The 21,512-nt window shown below is 47.2% G+C and overlaps 1 protein-coding gene across 1 annotated transcript in view; it reads left to right on the forward strand.

Moving 5' to 3' along the window:
* LOC118770938 overlaps positions 1 to 15,960 on the forward strand; it is a 68,024-nt gene extending 52,064 nt beyond the window's left edge. The window contains exons 6-15 of the mRNA XM_036518732.1: positions 3,170 to 3,351; positions 7,876 to 8,132; positions 8,879 to 9,015; positions 9,333 to 9,454; positions 9,824 to 9,941; positions 10,877 to 11,185; positions 12,174 to 12,378; positions 12,631 to 12,976; positions 13,288 to 14,017; positions 15,941 to 15,960. Of these exons, the coding sequence (XP_036374625.1) occupies positions 3,170 to 3,351; positions 7,876 to 8,132; positions 8,879 to 9,015; positions 9,333 to 9,454; positions 9,824 to 9,941; positions 10,877 to 11,185; positions 12,174 to 12,378; positions 12,631 to 12,976; positions 13,288 to 14,017; positions 15,941 to 15,960 (2,426 nt within the window). The remainder of the gene's footprint in view (positions 1 to 3,169; positions 3,352 to 7,875; positions 8,133 to 8,878; positions 9,016 to 9,332; positions 9,455 to 9,823; positions 9,942 to 10,876; positions 11,186 to 12,173; positions 12,379 to 12,630; positions 12,977 to 13,287; positions 14,018 to 15,940) is intronic.
* Positions 15,961 to 21,512: the final 5,552 nt, after the last annotated feature.

The following is a 21,512-nucleotide window of genomic DNA, read 5'->3' on the forward strand; positions in this document are numbered from 1 at the left end:
CCACACGCTAAGCGGATGCAGATTTTATGCGTCCTGCTCTCATCCCGGGCACTCGCTTCTGCCAGCTAGACAGTTTTTTAATGATCCTCCCCACTCCGCGCATTTCACATTTCACTCCAAACAAATGGGAAAGGCAGCACTGAGAAGGAACTCAGATAAGACCCCCCCCACCACCACCACCATCCTTTAGCCTGGCCTCTGTCTCTCACTCCTTCTCTCATCCTCTCTCTTCTCCACCTTTTTACACCCTGCCTCTCAGATGGATAGAATTTTTTGCCACTCTGCTATATATTTTTATCTGTATTCACATATTATTAATAAGAACGTACAAGGACATCTTCAATTATGCAGTCCATTGAGCTAGACTGCAGTTCACCATATTTGGCACTGCTTGTGCAGAGGGTGTAATGTGGCTTGAAGTCTGTGAGGCGTCAAGGTGAGGATTTCAGATTTCTGTTGTGTCATCAGTTAATGAGTTACCCGTCAATCAGGGGTCAGTCAGCCAATCGGACGGATGCTGCCCTGCAGAGGCAAGACTCACGCGACACGCAGAGCCGTGTCCATGCATTGTGACATCACATCACGCTGTATTTCATTGCTCGGCGGATGCTCTTATCCGGAACAGCGTAGCCAGTGCACACTTTGAGTGAACCTGCGATGTACGGGGTGGCAGTGTAGCATAGTGGTAAGGAGCGGGACTCATAACCGAAAGCTTGCTGGTTCGATTGCCTGCTGGGGCACTGCTGCTGTGCTCCTTGGGCAAGGTACTTAACCCAGAATTGCTTCAGTTAATACCCAGCTGTATAAATGGGTAACATGTAAAAAAATCAGTGTGACCTATGTAAGTCGCTCTGGATAAGAGCCAGTATGTACTGTAATGTAATGTAAATGTCACAATAAAGCGGGATGTTCTCTGTATCTCACGTAACAGCTAAACATGTCCTTTTCAAAGTTCTGACAACAGTTCTGTCTAACATTGTGTCTTGGCGGGCTTGGTCAGGAAAGCTCCCACATCAGACTTTTTGTAGCATTCACCAGACAGGAGCAGTGGAGTTACTGGACATTATGGCCTCCCCTGGTGCCCTTGGTGCTATCGACTGGGCTCACTTGTCTTTACCTGCACCATTGGTCAGCAGTGTAATTTATGCGATCTCTAAGGAGGTCCGTTATGTCTGTGTCCACGCTTTCATCTGTCCAATATCGGTGGTGCGTTGTGTTATCGAGTGAACGTGGAAATGCTCACAGTCTGAGCACGTTCTGAGTCTGTGTTTAATGAAATTTGGTCAATTTCATCGTTTTCTCAGCTGAATTGTGTCAAATAATTAACATAAATGGAGCTAACTACTGTCAGCTCTGAGTTTATCGAGGTGATCAGCAAGCCTGCAGATTGCGCTGGGTAAAACATACTGCTGTTTGGAAGTACTCTGGAGTGATCTTTGGTTGTTTACTGTCCTGTCCTCCATGTAGTGGAGTGGTGAAGCACAAAACCACTAACACACAGTTATAACTCCTCCCATGAACCTTACATTTATTAACATTTTCAGACTTTTACAGCATTTAATAAGTGTTTGTAACATTTATGTAAATGTTTGAAACGTTTATGAAATGTATGAACTATTGGTTAAATCTATTAAACATTTATGGAAGTGCTTCAAACATTTACTGAATGACAAAATCAGCCAAATAAGAAAACATTCTGCTGAAATGTTTATTTTTGTCTTAAATGGAGAATTTTTCGAGAGCTTATTTGATAGAATAAGTGAATAAGTGATTGAATAAGTTAGACTTATTCGATAAATATTAGCATTACTAAAGTATAAAAAGCAATATTTACCTTAAATTCAGAATAACTGCCTGTTAATATACTGTAAATGTACTTTTAATTGTGTTTCATTTGGCACATCATGTTTTAACACTAGATTTAACATTTGTCATTGCAAAGCACAGAAGTGCTTGTCTTGAAGTCTCACCTGCAGGAGTGCTTAAATTAACATCCCATCACTGAAAGACTTACGGGGCCCTGCTGCTTCGTTCAGCAGAATGGCATGTATCTGACCTGCAGGGCAGGAGGTGTTCATGGCTGTATAACAGCTAGGAGTTTGTTTTGATTCTTCTAGTTTCTGGAGTAAAACACTTTCTCTCTCAGTCCATTCAAGGTGAAGCTGAGCCTCCCTGTTGAACCTATGAGCTAATTTATTATTTTTATCTGTCCGAGAGACACACACATGCACACACATGCACACACACTCATACACACTCATACACGTGCATGGTGACATACACACAATCTCTCACACATAAGCTACATGTTTGCACACACACACACACACACACACACAGGCACATATAAGCGATCACTACAGGCACCCACACACAAACCGGAAGGTTATGAGGATGTTTACTGATGGCAGTGGCTGTATGTTGTGTGATGCATTATTTAGGAGCCAATGCTTTTTTCTGAAGATGTGGGAATTCCAGCCTCATGCTTTTGAAGTTTTTGTTTGCAGGATGGATTCCAAAAGGGATAAATTATTCAATCTGAATCTCAAGCATTTGTTTGATAATGAGGTTCCACATAACAAGTTCGGAAATGACGCTACAGTTTTGAAAATACTTCATGCTAAGCTATGTATAATGTGCGCTCATATAAATGCTATAAATTATGAATAACAACAGAATATCTAATTAATTAATATGTTAAAATTAATAATGTTTTGAACTAGTTCAGTTACTACATAGATATATGCAGAATGTAGTGTTTGATATTTATTATGAAAATACCATATGAGAATAGATCTTGACCACAGCAGTTAGAACAGCGGTATCAGCCAATTAGCTCCAGCCCCAGGAGGCAGAGACTGTCCCTTTAGCCTTTTAATGGCCCTGAACTTGTGTTTTATAGTTTCTCAAGATTCATACACATGACTGGCAGGCTAGTGACACTGTGGGCCATGAGTGAGCCTGTCTGTGATGCTTTGGAAGAAGGGAATATTAGGAGTATGAGAGAAAGTGTAAAGGGATTCAGATCATAGTGGGTGTGTGTGTGTGTTTTTTAACACATAAATGACATCTGTGTATCTTAACCAGTGAACATACATAAAGATTAAATACTGAATTCTCCTTCCCTTCTTCCCTCTCTGTTTTCCTGTCTGACCCCCCTCCCACCCAGGTGTCTGGTCGTTCTCCGTGTCCGAGCTGGCGGTACCGGGGGCAGAGGTGGGCCGTCTCTCGGCAACAGATGCAGATCTGGGGGACAATGCCAAGCTGGAATATACCATTATGGATGGTGAAGGGGGGGACACCTTCAACATCACTGGACTCAACCAAGAGGCCGTCATCACTCTGAACAAGGTGAGAGAGAGAAGGTGGCAGGAAGAATGGGCGCACACACACACACACACACACACACACATTTTTATTCCCACTTTTATTAAAGATAGACGCTTGGTACCCATTCAGAGTTCCTTTAGTCATTTCAGTTTGTCACCAGAATGGAAATTAGTTTTTTTGTCTGTGTTCTTCAAACTGGACTGTTCCTGCTTGTTTCCCTCTGTAACCACAATGCATGCTGGGAGCCTTGGAAACCTGAGGAGGGTGAACGCCTGTCCTCTAGGAGCACATTCTGGTGAAGTGGCAAAGGTAGATTAGCAGAAACGGTTTAGTGCCGGGAGAGTTCACACGCATCTAATTGAAAATTGAAATATTCCCCTCCATTATATTAATAGAATTAAAATAAACAAACCATAAAATTAGGACTAAGCTGTACGTCTCTGCTCAGTTTAGCAAATATAAAAAAACACAGCCACATAGTACTTAGTATTGACACAATCGCTCATAGTGTTAAACATGTTTGAATCCCCCAGCTCACTGTTTTCTTTCATAATATCAAGGAAAATGAGCTGGGAGATAGAGACGGAGCTATATATATATATATTTATATATAAAGACGGAGCTATATTGTAAAGAGCTACCTCAGCACTGCACTCCCCCCGAAAGCACACACACACACACACACATACTGTACATTGCATGCAGCATGGCCTGTTTTTTTCCCTACTGCTGAACGAAAAGGGGCAATGATGTGATGTGCCTTTTTCTAACATTCATGCACACACGCTAAAAATGCCGGACCGCCAGCCACAGGAACGAAACTTTTCCACGCTCAGATCCAACCTTCAGGTCCAATCGGTTCTCTGGTGAGCTGTGAAGCCATGTTATATTTGCGGCCTGTCAGGAGTGTCACCATGGGAGATGACCCAGAGTGACAGGGAGGGATGATGATAGTATATTTTTTCAGCTTCCTTAAATATATGACATAGGACAGTCTGCAAAAATAAAACGGTAAACAAATTCCAAATTGCAACACAATGTAATTTCTGACCAAAATAATAATAAGAAAAGATCTTGCCACATTTCCATGTGCCTTACATACACAGGCAGAGGGAAAAGGGCAAGGGCACACAGTTTCTCTGCTTCACCACTGGGTGTTGCTGTGCCCCCCACCCCCCCCACCCCCCCGTACTGACCACTCTAGATTTACACTTCATTAATTTTTTGTTACCAGAAAGGTTTGTGACAATCACTTCTGACCCCCCCCCCCACCCCCAAACATCTGGCACAGTCCACCCCTGGCCCCAGGGACCTGTTTGCGAGGAGCAGAACTGAAGAGGGCGACCCAGGAGCGGCTCTCAGCTCTCAGCTCCGCTCTTCGTGGTGTCAGTCTCATTTAGTCACCCGGACCCAGGAGGCGGCACAAGGGGCCTCCGCTCATCAACTGATAATCAAGCCAATTTAGCGGGAGAGCAAAGAGGAGCACACAAGGACAGCACATTACAGCGCCGCAGCAACCCCCCCCCTCCCGTTATCTCATCTCCAAGACGAGAGACCACCGGCTTCATTTTCCTGTTTGTTCAGCTGAACATCTGGGGAGAGACATGATCTGCGTTAACTAGCTCTTGTTGCTGGAGTCCCTCGGCGCTGAAATGTCAGCAAGAGCTCTCTGACACTGCAGCTCCGCGGCACTCTGACCCGCTCCGGTGCTCCTATTCCTATTGGCTGCGGCAAAGGACCTGTGGCCCAATCGCAAGCGGGAAATGGATCAAAGCTCCTGAGCCCTGGGGGGAGGACAGGTGTGCTGCAGTCAGCGCTCGGAGCCTGGAGCCTGGGATGACGGCCCGTGGTTCATGCATGCGCACGCGTCGGGGTCAGAGGTCACAAGCAGATGACGGGAATGGTGTTTGCTTTGAGGGATGGAGGAGAAGTGGACCATCAGGGAGGGGGAATTCGGCCCACCTTGTTTATACAAAGGCATCACATTACAGCCCGTTTACTGGTGAAAAAATAGAAACAAAACAAACCTACTGTTTAAAAAAAACCCAACATCAACACGTAACAACAGTCGTACGCATTACGTTTCATTCATTCCTGAGACACTTATGAAGTTACAGCAGTGCTTCCTTCCTCTTTGGTATGTCCAATTCAGTTCAATTCACTTTGTTTAGCACTTTTTACAAAGGGAATTTGTTGTAAAAGAGCTTTTCAGATACCCCAGGCCTGAGCCCCCAACAGCAAGCCTGAGGCAACAGCAGCCGAGGAGCAAGTCTCCCCGGAGCTAAAAGAAAGAAACCCTGAGCAGAACCTGGCCTGTAGGGGGCGCCCATGCGCTGGCAGGCAATGCAGTATCTCCAGACTGAGTGGTTATAGGGAGCAGGGAGCACCTGCATCAAAGCACATCCTTCACATCAGACTTCCATTTACACCTTTGCAGGGTTTCATAGGTTTATAAAAACCATGTTCAAGTTGCAATCTGGACACTGTCATTGTCTTCATAATTAATATCAACGATGGAGAGGTGGATTTTGGGGATGGGGGCATGGACATGTTCTCCTGTTTTCTGCACAGTTGTGCTTAGGTTTAATATTGTCTACATTATTGCGTCAGCAACACTGCTTGTGTTTGTCCTGTCAATAAAGCACAGTTGAATTGAATTGAATTGAACTGAATTGAATCAAACTGGACCAAAATGGAATCAACTTGAATCAAACTGAACTGAGAGAGGGATGGAAGAAGAGAGTTTACAGAGACAGTGGGCTGGAAGCATTTCCTATTCTGTAAATGTATTTCATGGGTATATGTATATATGCATGTAAGCATTATTTATTTTATTTTTGTTCTTTCTTCTTAGATGGTTAGTAGTCTACTATGAACATTTATGTATGAGTTTGACAATACTACACACCTGTATGGTCATTCTGATGAACGGCCATACTCGTGTACAGCATCACAAAAGAATAGAGCTCATGAAGTTCACTTGAATTTGCATTTGAACCGGAGAGAGAGAGGAGGTAGGAGAGAGAGAAGGAGAGAGAGGAGGAGGGAGAGAGAGAAAGACAGAGAGAAACAGTGGGGGAGGGGGAGAGAGAGGGAGGGACAGAATGATGAGTGCTAATGGTAAGTGCGAGTGAGTGAGAGAGATGAGTATGTGTTTGGCTGCAGACAGGCCGTTCAGGTGGGGGGTGGGGGGCGTGGGGGGTGAGGGGGGTGATGGAGTGTGCATTCTGGAAAAAGGAGAGAGAATGAGGAGCTGGAGGGAGAGAGCAGAGGTGATGAGTGTGCGCTCACAGTGTAAGTGACAGCTCTTCGCCCAGGACATATCTTCTCTCGCTGTCTCTAATGGGAGCTTCTGATCGATGCTTCTCCATCTCTCTCACCCTCTCTCTCACCCTCTTTCTCTCTCTCTCTCTCTATCTCTCTCTCTCTCTCTCTCTCTCTCTCTCTCTCTCTCCTTCTCTCACTATAATAACTTGAAGAAAGAGTGAAGAATAATTTTAGTGGCTCATCTAATAAGGCCACATTCTGTTATACTAGGAGCCAGGCATCTTTCCCACACCATAATTTCTCATAATTTCTCATTCTCATAATTTCTCATTACTTCACCTGCCCCTCTACCCCCAGACCACCAGTGCTACAAAGGTGACATCATCAGGGCAGGTCTTAGAATATACCACACTCACTCACTCTCTCTCTCTCTTCATTTTGTTTGTTTCAGTCTTACTTACAAGTCCAGTCACCTTATACTCATTTTGACATTTCAGTCCAGTATCTTTCAGTCAGAATATACATTCATTTCATTATTGTCACAGGTTCCAATTGTTACATGTTATCAATTTATACAGCTGGATATTTACTTAGGCAATTGTGGGTTAAGTACCTTGCCCAAGGGTACAGCAGCAGTGCCCCATTGGGGAATCAAACCAGCAACCTTTCAGTTATGAGTCCTGCTCCTTACCACTACACCACCCTGGTGCCCTTTCTGCAGTAGGGGTAGTAAACAGTTACCTTTGTCCTATACATTTCTACAGTATAAATATGTAATAATATGAATTGGTTTGAAGATGTATGTATGAGTAAATAAACTGTACAGGTACACCTCAGTTAACAAACTACATGTGTTCTACAAGGTCACTTCATAGCCAGACATTTTATTATCAGGGACATTAATAATGATATTAACGTGACAGGCTTTTATTTAAGAGACAGAGGTTTGTGAGGCTCCCATATTGCTGTGCGTACTCTGAGATTTTATTGTGTATATATGTGCCGGTAGAGGCCAATGGTAAGGCAGCTGAGTCCTGATTAGGGAGCACAGGAGTTGAATACCTATGGAAACAGCATATTTCAGTTTTTTACTTATCTTAAAAAATATTTTCCAACGTAAAACCAATGGCACCTTAAACTGATTCATTTTATTGTATTTTATTGAATTATATTTTATTGAATATTGTAGGATTGTAAGATGTATTCATGTGTAATAAGATGTAATTACATGTGTATATGTATGTAATAGCGGGTGTTTGTGTGGGTGTGGCCCCGCAGGCGGTGGACTATGAGGCGCGCAGCTCGTACTTGTTTGCGGTGGAGGTGCTGAACCCCACAGTGGACCCACGCTTCCTGCGGCGCGGCCCCTTTAAGGACCGCGCGTCGGTGCGGGTGACCGTCCTGGATGCCGACGAGCCCCCCCGCTTCTCCCGGAGCCGGTACCGGATGGATGTTTCTGAGAACTGCCGGCCGGCCTGCACCGTGGGGCGTGTGGCCGCTGTGGACCCTGACACTGGGTTGGGCAGTGGCATCAGGTGCGGTCAGGTGCTCCCCTTCCCCTCCTACCCCCCCAATTCTCCTCTACACCTGTCACTCCTGTGTATTCTTTCTCTGTACTCTTTTCAGCCTTCCCCCTGCTCCCCTAATCCTTCCCACTTATAATTACAGTTGTACATATATGTAGCCTGCAGGTACACTTTAACTTATTGTACAGTATCTGTTCATATTTATTTTTATATACCTCATTCATTCCATCTTTACTCCATTTCATGTATGTGTCCTGCACTACTGTTGTTGATTGTTGTATCACTGCGGTTGGGTGGTATTTGTTGTCACCTTGACAATGTATGAAAGCAGTCTGATTCTGATTGTGATTGTGATTCCTGTTTACACACAGATCTGTGTCCTCATTTTGGACCTCTCATCTGCTGTTTCAGAATGTAGGCTTCAGCTGTTACTGAGTCAGTCAGTCTGTCAGTCAATGTGTATGAATACACAGTTCCATCTGTTGAACATCTCTCTCTTTATCTTTGTGCCCTTTAACCCCTTAAAATAGCTTGTATACCATTTAGCTCTGCAGATACACCCTTTAGCACTGCAGATACGGCCTTTCAGGCTGCAAATACACCCTTTAGCTCTACAGACACACCCTGCTGTTCCAGGGCACAGTGCAGGGAATTGATTGCAGGGGATAAAATTTGCTGATAAATTGCAAGGTTATGTATTCCATATCCTCCCTCCCCATTTCTCTTTCTCTTCCCCCGCCCTCTCTCTCGCTCAGGTACTCTATCGACCCCCAGTCTGACCCAGAGGCCCTGTTTCGTATCGCCCCTGACAACGGTCTCATCACCACTGCGGTGGAGCTGGACCGCGAGCACAACCAATGGCACAACATCACCGTCATCGCCACACAGAGAGGTCAGGGGTCAGCTGCTGCTGGAGAAATTTCACTCTAACAGCAGAGTAGCCAGCGGTCCTACCGTCTGGCAGAGTTTGAGCAGCAGTACCGAAACGTAATAACAGCACAGATTTCATGCTCCCTGTTCTACAATTATGTTGTGACGATCAAGCTGTTTAAATAGGTGAAGAGTACATTAACATAACAGTGATCCTCTCTCACGTGAGTGATGCTCTCCCATTAGAGTGATCCTCTCCTATGACATCTTGGTGGTAGTGCAGTAACGTGGTGATAACGTTGTGGTGACACAGCTGTGTGGGGCTTGTGCTTGTCTCAGACAGCCCCAGCCAGGTGTCCAGGGTGGTGGTTGCCATAGAGACCTTGGATGTGAATGACAATGCCCCCGAGCTGGACAGACAGTACACAACTGCGCTGTGTGACTCCGCTGCTGTGGGGCAGGTCAGCAAGGACTGTCTGTCTGTCTGTCTGTCTATTCCTCTGCTTATACTGTATGTCCATTTGTCTGTTCTTCTGCCTTTCTTTCTGTCTGTCAGTGTGTCTGTCTGTTCCTCTGTCTGTCTGTCTGTCCTTCTGCCTGTCTGTGTATCTGTATGTCTGTCTGTGTGTCTGTACCTCTGTGTGTTTGCCCCTCTCTCTGTGTGTGTCGTTTTGCCTGTGCGTCTGTCTCTGTCTCTGTTTCTGCTCATATCTCTGGCTCTCTGGAAGTGCACAGTCACACTCAGCACATTCTGTTGTGTTTCTGAGGATTCTATCCTTCTGTTTCCCTCTGCACCCCCATCCATCTCCATCTCTCTCTCTCTCTCTCAGGTGGTGCAGGTGTTGCGGGCAATCGATAAAGACAAAGGAGGAAACGACTCGGTCGTGCACTTCAGCATCCCTCCGGAGTCCAGTGCTGGCCTCAACTTCTCCATCAGGGGGAGTGGAGGTATGCCTGCCCTCATTCTGTCCTCCACAGTGTCTGTGTCAGTCTACGGCTTTCACTGTCTCTTTCTATCCCTTTAGCACTGCAGATACACGCTTTAGCACTGCAAATATACCCTTTAGCGCTGCTGGTACACCATTTAGCGCTGCAGATACACGCTTTAGCACTGCAAATATACCCTTTAGCGCTGCTGGTACACCATTTAGCGCTGCAGATACATGCTTTAGCACTGCAGATACACGCTTTAGCACTGCAAATATACCCTTTAGCACTGCTGGTACACCATTTAGCGCTGCAGATACACGCTTTAGCACTGCAGATACACCCTTTAGCACTGCAGATACATGCTTTAGCGCTGCAGATACACGCTTTAGCACTGCGGACACACCCTTTAGCACTGCAGATACACGCTTTAGCACTGCAGATACACGCTTTAGCACTGCAGATACACGCTTTAGCACTGCAGACACACCCTTTAGCACTGCAGATACATGCTTTAGCGCTGCAGATACATGCTTTAGCGCTGCAGATACACCCTTTATCACTGCAAATATAAACTTTAGCACTGCTGGTACACCATTTAGCGCTGCAGATATACCTTTTAGCACTGCAGATACATACTTTAGCACTGCAGACACACACTTTAGCACTGCTGGTATACCTTTCAGAAATGCTATTAGATGACACATTCTGGGGTTGCGCTTCAGGTGATATAAGTTGTGTGTAAGAGGCTTTACATAAAATGGGTTTCACAGAATGCATGTCACACCTCCCCCTCTCCCACTTTCCCTCTTTCCCTGTCTTGCTCTCTTCCTCTCCCTCTCTATCTCTGTCTCTATTATTTTTCCTCTCTCCCTCCCCCTCTCTCTCTCTCTCTCTCTCTCTCTCTCTCTCTCTCTCTCTCTCTCTCTCTCTCTCTCTCGCTCTCTCTCTCCCAGGCCCCACCGCCAGCCTGGTGCTCCTCTCTCCCCTGCCCACCCTCTCTCGCTCGCCCTCCTCCTCCCTCTCCCTGCAGGTGCCATTGGTTCTGAAGGACAGCATGTCGGGCCTTACCAGCACGGGGACAGTCACCGTGTCTGTCTGTCCCTGCCTGAGGGGCGGGGCACGGGCCGAAGAGAAGGAAGGACAGACAGAGGAGGAGTGGGAAAGAGAGACGGTGTGCCTCCCCCTGCCCTCCTCCTCCCCCTCTCCAGGGCTCAGCACTGCCGCCCTGCTGGCCATCCTGTCTTGTGTCGCTACACTGCTGGGTAAGGCTGCCAATCAATCACTGCCCCCCAATCACTGCCCCTCATTCACTGTCCGCTAATCACTGTCTGCCAATCACTGTCCGCCAATCACTGTCAATCAATGACTCACTAAGTCAGTAAGTCCAAAAATATCTGTGTGCCTTTTGTTGTGCGAATTGGCTTCTAAATTTAAATCGTGAACATATCTGTCTCAAATAATACAATTTTATGTGCTTCGTTGATTTCTCTGCTCTGATATTGTCTGTTCTTGCTGTAATTTTGTCCACACATTCCAATTCAATCTACTCCTACTCCATTTTTATTTTTATTTATTTTTTTAATGCTCAAAGCACTCTCTGTTCCTGCATAAACTCGTCTTCTCATCGGCATTAGCTGTCAACTTTTGGTTTGGTGGTGGTGAGACATCTGATAATGATGTTAATCGTTCAAGCAGTCTTGAGCTTTCAAGGTAAATCACCTGCTAGCTAAACAGTCTGGGGATGATTTAGATTTAACTGTTGTTTGCTGCTCAGATTGGATAATAAGATGGTGTTGATCATCTGTCAGTGGTATATTGGTTAGTTAACTGTCATGTCCCTCTGGTAGAAGCTAAGCTAAGTTGCGCATCACCTCGTGGCAGCAGTGCTCAGCACGCTGCTTGTGCATTGGGTGATACTGGCGTAATTTGAAAAATATTGATTGCAGCTAAATGGAGATTTAGAGTAACTGCCATCCAATCAATCAACCTAATTATCCGTCTACGTTTATGATCTGTGGCGTTGCTTGGCCGGATATCTATTGATCACTGTCAATCAATCGATAAATGAATTAAGCAATCCAGCCAATCTTCTAACTGCTCCATCAAACAATCAATCAATCTATCAATCTATCATTCTGTCCATATTCTATCAGTCTGAAGGTATTGGTGTGTGTGTTAGAGACAACAATGTTTGTGTGTGTGTGTGTGTGTGTGTGTGTGCGTGTAACTCCTCTCTCTCTCTCTCCCTAGCGGTCAGTGCCCTCTCCCTCTCGCTGCGCAGACAGAAGCGAGACTCTCTCTCCCCCTTAGAGGAGGATGATGTCAGGGAGAACATCATCACCTACGACGACGAGGGCGGGGGTGAGGCCGACACCGCCGCCTTCGACATCACTGCCCTGCAGAGCGCCCCCCACAGCACACACAGGGGATACCGCACGCTGGACAGCAGGAACATGTGAGTGGGGAGGGTGTGGGTTTGAGTTCCGAAGCATTCCTTAATCTAGAGGACAGCTATACAGGAAAGGCTCTAAAAATGGTTTATTGAACTAATTTACATATTTCTTGCTCCGTTCTGAAATTTCACTGAACATAAATTTCACTGAATGCCTTCTTTAACAATTGTTTCTGTGTATGTGTGTATGTGTGTGTGTGTGTGGTTGTGTGGTTGTGTGTGTGTGTGTGTGTGTGTGTGCGCGTGTGTACACAGACGCTACCCCCAGCAGAGCCAGGAGAGGACCCGCACCTACAGCTGGGCCCAGAACGCAGGGCTGGACCTGCAGCATTCGGGCCCGGCGCCACTGTACGGCCGGCTCTGCTACAGCAGCCACACCCTGCCGGTGCTGAGACACGCCCACAGCCTGGGCGTGGCCGAGCTGGCGTACCGCTTCCCCGGCCCAGCGGAGCCCGGAGCGTGCGGGGCGGAGTCAGAGCTGCAGGGTGCTGTCGGGGGCGCTGACGGAGGATCCACACGGACCCCCGACTCCAAGGAGAGAGATGGAGCCAACAACCCCCTCTCTGAGGCCCAGCAGAACCAGAGCCAGCATCGGAACTGGGTAAAGCATGTATGAGTCTGGGTGTGTCTGTGTGTCTGTGTTGGGTTGGGTTGTGTGTGTGTGTGTGTGGGTTGGGGTGTGTGCCCACATATGTGTGTGTGTATTAGTACACGTGTGTACGTGTATGTGTGTGTATTAATGCGTGTGTGTGTGTGTCTGTGTATGTGTGTGTGTGTCTGTGTATGTGTGTGTATGTGTGTGTGTGTGTGTGCGTGTGTGTGTGTGTCTGTGTATATGTGTGTGTGTGTGTGTGTGTGTGCACTGGCTGGTGAAGACGTGAATGCTGCATTAATATGCTCTCTCCTATCCAGGTCCAGCCTGAGACTCTCCACACAGACGAGGCGCTGGTTCTGACCCGGCCAACGAGCACTCCGCACAGCTGGGCGCGGGAGTCGGCCACGCTGCCCTCCGGGGGACGGCAAGGCTCGCGGACGGGGCTGTCCCCAGCACGAATCAGCACTGGGCTGTCCGTTCCGTCCCTCCCCGGGAGTGCCGACCCCCCCGGCACAACCGCGACTGCCGGTGTCGAAGTCAACAGTGGCGGCGAGAGCCAGCCTGGTGTCAGCTTCTGCCACGGCTACCCCGGCGGCCTGCAGGGGGAGCTGCAGAGCGCTCTGGATGGGACCGTGGGCCAGGGCCGGCTGGAGACGGTCGGCAACCTGGTGGCACCGAGGCCCGACAGGGAGGGAGTGATATCCCTGACCGGGACTACTTGCAGCCTCTACCCCGAGGGAGCGGGGTTTATGGCGGACTGGGGGGACAGGGTGGGCCTGGGGGGGTACGGGCAGGGGAGGAGGGATATGGCCCCTCAGCTGCTACCCTTCCCGGGGACGAGTAGGGGCGTGCTGGGGCATCTGGGGCCCAGAGGGGGCTGGGGGGGCGGCGGAGGGGGGAACTCCCTGGCTGTGAGGGTGGGCGAGTTCCTGAGGCTGCGTCTGGCCCAGGTGACCTTCGACCCCTCCCTGCCGCCGTACGACTCAGTGCAGATCTATGGGTTTGAGGGGGAGGGGTCGCGGGCAGGGTCGCTGAGCTCGCTGGAGAGTGAGGGGGAGAAGGAGGGGGAGAAGGAGTGGCTGGGGGGGGTGGAGGAGTGGGGGCCGCGCTTCCAGAGGCTGGTGGAGATCTTCAGGGAGAGGGAACGAGAGAAGGAGGAGGAGCGGAAGAGAGAGGCGGAGGGAGGGAGGGAGGAAGAGGGGAAAGAGGCAGGAGGAGAGGAGAGGAGAACAGGAGATGAAGAGAAACAGAAGGACTGAGAGGGGGAGAGAGAGAGGAAGAGAGAGAGGGAGGGAGAGAGAGACAGAGATAGAGGGTGGAAGAGACAGAGAGAGGGAGAGGGAAACAAACGGAGACAGAAGGCAAAGAGAGAGCGAGAGTGTTTTTCAGCAATAATTCTTTAAAAGCTGTTGTGCACAACCACAGACAATATATTTATCATTCTTTTATCAACCAGTCAGAATCAACATGCATGCACACATGCACACATGCACACACACAGACACACACACGCACACACACATGCACACATGCCCACAAACACACACAAACACATGCACGCAGGCACACACGTACACAGCGTGTTTAAGAGAAGGGACAGAGAGAAAGACAGATGGCAAAGATAAGAGAGAATAACTGAACACTGAACACATCTCCCTGTTTGCATGGGGGGGGGTAAGGAGACACAAAGAGAGAAAATGAGCGCGTGTAAGATGTTTAATGACTAGAACAGACCGTTCAGCCAATCCAGGCTCTTTATTCTGCCTGTAGTCTTGTGTATCTACTGTAGCACTGTGTGTATCTAGCACTGTGTTGAGGCCATTCTTAAACACTCAGAAGAAAGGGAAGAAAGACAGAGAGACAGAGACAGGGGCTGCATCCTGATCTAAGCCAACATGCCGAGTGTAACAATACACAAAACCATGGAAACGACAGGAGCAGCGGTCCTCCGGAAATAATGCCAAGAATGCTAATGATGCTAACACAACCCTAACCTTCGCTCTCTTGGATTGGGACGTGGACTCAGCCGAGGGGAGGGAGGCAAGCGAAAGTCCCTCTCTCTGGTTTGGGGGAAGCCCTTGGAACATGTAACCCAGTGGCATTTTGAAGGGGGCGGGGGTGCTAAGGGGAAGTGAAGGGGGGCTGGGGTGGGGGGAAGGAGAGGAAAGGAATTGAATTTCCCAGAACAGAAACACCAGAGGAAAGACAGAGAGAGCAGGAGCAGCAGAGTAGAAAGTGGAGAAAGTGAGAAAAGAGAGCGAGGGTGGTCGGGGGGGGTGGGGGGAGGAGTTATGAGATGATGTAGATACCATCTCTTTTATGTCTCAGCTGCCACAGAAAAAGTGAATAATTCAGCCTGCTACTTCATTCCAAGTGAAAGTTATGAAACATTAAATTCTTGAAAAATTGATTCCCCCTCCCTCTAAGCCACATTGTCGAAAAATAGACATTATGAAAAATTGAAACAATTTGTGATATATTAATACAGGCATTTCACCCAGCTTAGACAGATAGCTACAGCGCGTAACCAGCCGGGTGAGCATTTGACTGACAGCACACTGGAACACATCGGTTTATGAAATTAGCAGGAGCGTGAGAACTGATTTAACTGCTGAGGGCAACACACGTACGCCAGCCTCTGAGACGGGGCCGTGTCTGAATAAGCAGCAGCACATTGCGTATTACAAGAGCGCCAGGGAAGGTTGTATGAAGAAGGACCCCTAGGTCGTCCTCCTAGATTCCTGTAAATACCAGCTGGAGCTTGAAATGCTTCAAAAGACACCTGCAGCTGTTCTGATCAAAAAGGGAACCCAGGAAAAGTGTTCAGTCGGACGTACCATGAAGGCTGACGTGCGAGTGCTTGGCGCAGCGTGTCCAACCAAACGCTCTCCCTTGAGGTCAGTGTCACTGGGAGGGGGACTCGCCGGACGCTTGTCAGATTGAATTCCCTGGCGCGCCTCCCCATTTCAGAGGAAAGCTGGTCCGATTGACGGCTGTGTTGCGCAGCATGTTGTTCCGGCGTGATTAAAAGGTTGCTGAAATATTACCTGTGACAGTAATGCGGTGGGCCTGTCCAGCTGTCAGGCTGCGAGTGAGCTGACAGTAGCTGCAGAGATGGAGTGATCCTTTAGGCTGTGTGGAACGCCACAATCAAGGGGAGGAGGATGAGAGAAGATTTTGAAAACTAACATTGTAGGTATATGCACTGCATATGTAAATATCACTCAACCGCCATCACAAAAGGAATGATTTTTTAGATGTATAAAAAAAGAAACTTCCACCATTAAAAAAAAAAAAAAAAAAAAAAACTGAAATTACACGGAACCAAACCCAAACCCGGAATTGGAATTCAGCCAGAACTGTACCATGCCACTGTGTTGGACCTGACTGGACCAGAACCGCTGTATTAGTGCAGAGTCACAGCACCAAGCTGGAGCCAGCAGGACCGAGAGCCAAAACCGCCCACAGGAAAGACACATAGCCTTTTTTTTATAAAGGGGAGGCTGGCTGTCTGTGTCCAGCGCAGTGTACCAGTAGATGTGATGTAGGTGTGCCCACTACTGAAAGCGTGTATTGGACGGGGAGGGCTGGCCGCACTGACCGAGGGTGATGGGAGGGTGGGGCGCCAGACGGGATGGGACATTGGGGGGGGGGGGCTGTGATTGGGCCATACGCACATGTGTAACAAGCAGGACCATCACGAAAAGGTGAGGAGGGGGGGGGCACCATGTCACACTCCACAGCCCCACACCATCACCGCACTGTCTGCACTCTTCTGTTCTTCTGTGGTTTTGTACATTTGAATAAAGAGGAAGCGTTTTGGAGAGGGGCCACCGCCTGGAGTGTGTTCATTTGGCTCCGACTGCTTCAGTGGGAGAGAGTGTGTGTGTGGTGGTGGGGGGGGCATAGAGGTGTATGTGCATGTGTGGAGGGGTCACTGCAATAGTGGTGTGTGCGTGTGCATGGGGGGATCAGGTTGCTGGCTGTAGCATGATGGCTCTCCATAAAAGGATGTGATTCGGAGAGAGAGAGTGGAGACTGGGCTAAACACACACACACACACACACACAACACATAGACACAGATACACAGACACAGACACACACAAACACACACAGCTCTACAGCATACATATACTCCTGCACCCCCACAGACATGGGAACAGACACAACACATCATCACTCATTTCAGTCACTGTCATTTCACTGTCATTTCATTCATTCACTCACTCACAACAGATTTCACTCAGTCACGTCACAGTTTGGAACCAACTCATTATAGGCCTTCTTCTCTCATCCTCCTCCTGGCCTCTATCTCTCCCTCCTTCCTTCTCTCTATCCATTGAGACCAGACTTGTGTGCTTAATTAAACACAGAATGACCAGCTTGATGAGATCTTTGTCAACATGGATGAATAATGAGCAAACCCTTCTCTGAAACCCTCCTGAGTCTCCACATTCTCTCAGCAAACCTCTGCACCTTTTTTCTGCTGTCACAGTACACATTTCAGAGTGTACGTGTGTGCACACGCATGTGTGTGTGAACGAGTGTGTGTGTGTGTGTGTGTGTACTTTCTGTTGTTCTACTAAACACTGAGTTTAATATAAAAGACAGTAAGACAGATTCTAAGTCCCACTTATCACTGTTGTCCCTACTACCCTTTTCGCCTCGCTCTATTTAAAATCCTCTCTTGACATAATCAGATACATCACCAAAGCTTTAAAACACAGCATACAACTCGACAGCACATACACATTTTCTAACAACGCTCAATAAAACTGTTTATTACACTTACAGCAGGTAAGAAATCAATGTACACATTTTTACACAGAAAGAAAGAAATGAGCAAATAAAAAAATCGAACAAAATAAAAGATATAATTTATCATAACCAGAGAGTTAATACTAGTCTCTATTTCTCCTCTCTCTCTCTCTCTCTCTCATAATTCCATCCCTCCCTCCCTCCCTCATCTGTGTTCTGCCAGGCCGCTGTCTGCTCACTGGTTTGTTTGAAGTGAGAAATTAAATCTTCATTAACAATCTTAATTAGTCTTCGATTTTCTCAAGGAAACTCGACAGAGAATCTTTAGTGCAACGGAGAGAGAAATTAGGTGTGGGAGAGAGGAGCTGGGGGGAGGGGGTTGTCAACGGGGAAAGACAGTAATATAGGGGAGAAGGAGAAAAACATTTTAAAAAAACTGAGAGCAATCATAAATAAACATGCTGGGATGTGGATAAACATAAAAGGGATATTCCACAGCTGCCCTCACAGACAGCACAGCTCCCACTCTTCAACGTTTCAGCTCAACTCCGTGCATGGCTACGGGGCTACAGTACACACCACTCCCCCAACGTTTTCATGGCAAAGGGTTTGTGTTTTTGTTTTAATTTCATGATTAGAATTATTTTGTTTTAATCTTCGCAGGTTTTTTTCCCTCAGTTATGTCACAATCCGTGTAGTAAGTGTTTTAGCTACAAAAGTTCCCTTGTCACGCCATATCATACATATATGTACTTGTAAACTGGGGCGGCAGTGTAGCATGGTGGCAAGGAGAAAGGCTCATAACTGAAAAGTTGCTAGTCTGATTCCTCGCTAAAGCACTGCTGCTGTACCCTTGGGCAAGGTACTTAACCCACAACTGCCTAAGTAAATATCCAGCTGTATAAATTGATAACATGTAACAATTGCAACCTATGTAAGTCGCTCTGGATATAACAATAATTGCATAATAATGGAATATCTGAATCAGAAACTGAATTTGCAACAGTGGAAAGGACAAATAAAACTAAGTGGGCAAGTGCTAGAGTGCACACTTTCATTGATTAATTCTTTTAACCTTCACTTAGTCTGGTAAGTTAACTGAGAAACGGTTCTTGTTCTCAATAATGGCCTGGCTAAGTGGCTAGTTTTTGCTTTTAGGGATAAAAGCAAAAACTGAGATGATACTTTAATTTCAGCCTCCTTTCTACCTTTTTTCCCCCAGTCATTAGCTGCTGCAAACAGAGGTAGTTTCTGGCCAAAGGGCCTGCAGTGTTGCCAGGGCAATGAGCTCATCTTGATCTGTAGGTATACGACCATACCTACCACACACCACACAAAACAGCTGCTGTGATGGGCCGGACCCGACCAGACACTGGGCCAATCGACAGAGAGGCTAACACAGGCACAGAGACAATCTACAGAGAGGCTAATGCAGACACAGGGCCAATGGACAAAGAGGCTAACGCAGACACAGGGCCAATGGACAAAGAGGCTAACGCAGACACAGGGCCAATCAACAAAGAGGCTAATGCAGACACAGGGCCAATCGACAGAGAGGCTAATGCAGACACAGGGCCAATCGACAAAGAGGCTAACACAGACACAGAGTCAATCTCCAGAGAGTCTAACGCAGACACAGGGCCAATCGACAGAGAGGCTAATGCAGACACAGGGCCAATCGACAGAGAGTCTAATGCAGACACAGGGCCAATCGACAGAGAGTCTAACGCAGACACAGGGCCAATGGACAAAGAGGCTAACGCAGACACAGGGCCAATCAACAAAGAGGCTAATGCAGACACAGGGCCAATCGACAAAGAGGCTAAAGCAGACACGGGGCCAATCAACAAAGAGGCTAATGCAGACACAGGGCCAATCGACAAAGAGGCTAACACAGACACGGGGGCAATTGACAGGCTAACGCAGACACAGGGCCAATCGACAGAGAGGCTAACACAGACACAGAGTCAATCTCCAGAGATGCTAACGCAGACATGGGGCCAATTGACAGAGAGGCTAACACAGACACGGGGCCAATCAACAGAGAGGCTAACGCAGACACGGGGGCAATTGACAGGCTAACGCAGACACAGGGCCACTCGACAGAGAGGCTAACGCAGACACAGGGCCAATCTCCAGAGAGGCTAACGCAGACACAGAGTCAATCTCCAGAGAGGCTAACACAGACACGGGGCCAATTGACAGGCTAACGCAGACATGGGGCCAATCGAGAGGCTAACACAGACACAGGGCCAAGCGACAGAGAGGCTAATGCAGAGACAGGGCCAATCGACAGAGAGGCTAACACAGACACAGGGCCAATCGAAAAGCAGATAATCAGAGACACAGGATCAATGGTCATATAAGGATGGAGCTCACTCAGTCAGGGCCACCAGGCTTCTCTTAGACAAACTGACAGCAATTACCCTCAATTTCAGCTGATGGAAGTGACAGGAAAATAGTATTCTGCCAAAGCTCTTCTTTTACCAAGACTGGCTAAAAGGAATCAGCAGCTGTCTTGGACACTTTGCATTGTAAACATAATCACTTATTTTTTATTAAATCTTGAAATGACAAGTTGGGTTTTGGTATTTTGCAGCTTGGTTTTTAAACTGTTCCTGATTCGGCATCAAATCCCTGGATTTAAAGGCTGGCTGCCACTTTGGCGCGTTATTCATGTTTAAAAGTCAGACAATCCTTTTCTTTTTTATACACATACACACTGTCAGCTGTGACTGTGAGACTGGGTGCCACCAACACAGTGATCAGCGCTGAAAGGCTCTTATTCCCTAACAGCTCTGTAAACCGCAGCTGTTGGGTCACATGACTGGCCATGGCCCCAACCTCACTCTCTGTGGTTGGCTGTGGCCCCAGCCTCACACCATATGATTGGTCGTAGCCCCAGTCTTGCTCTCTGAGGCTCTAAATTGGTGTACCGCACCTGGTTTGACAGAGCTTTGGAAAGACCTGCAAGACCTACAGGATTCCACAAAGCCTACGCCCACACCCCACCACGCCCTCCCACCCAGAAACTAACCACGAGCAAAGCTGTGTGCAGTCTGTGTGGAGGAACAGTTATGTACAGTGTGTGAGATATTTTAGACAGAATGCAGTTATGTTTCTGACTGATGTTAGATGGAGTGCAACTGTGTATTGCATTTTCCTGTGATACTAAAAATACACTATTATGGTCTTTTATTAGGAACTATGTAGTATTTCTGACCCCTGTTTAAAGTGCTATGTTAGTTATGGTTATGGTGCTACTTAATGTTTTATTGTTTGTTTATATATATATATATATATATATATATATATATATATACACACACACACACACACACACACACACACACACACACACACACACACACACGTACACAGGTCTTATGCTGAACAGCAGGGAGCAAAAAATCACTTCTGGGTTAAAATGTAAATTTGCTGCTGTTAAATCAACCTGGGAACTTCTCAGAGGGACACAGGCTTCATTTATTCTAATGTAATTCGTTATTTCCACACCCAGCGTGGGCCAAAGCAGCAGTGTCTCCTTATGAAATCCTCAATTTCCTCTGCTGAAGGCCTCAATGTCGACCAGAGACACTGTGAATAGTTACATTTCACACCTCCTGTAACATTACATTACATTACATTCATTATGTTATTGTCATTTAGCAGAAACTCTTATCTGGACCAACTTACATAGGTACAATTTTGTCCATTTATACAGCTGGATATTTACAGCTGGTTTAACTACTTTGCCCAAGGGCACAGCAGCAATGTCACAG

This window comes from Megalops cyprinoides, chromosome 2 (genome assembly GCF_013368585.1).
Source record: "Megalops cyprinoides isolate fMegCyp1 chromosome 2, fMegCyp1.pri, whole genome shotgun sequence".
Taxonomy (NCBI): domain Eukaryota; kingdom Metazoa; phylum Chordata; class Actinopteri; order Elopiformes; family Megalopidae; genus Megalops; species Megalops cyprinoides.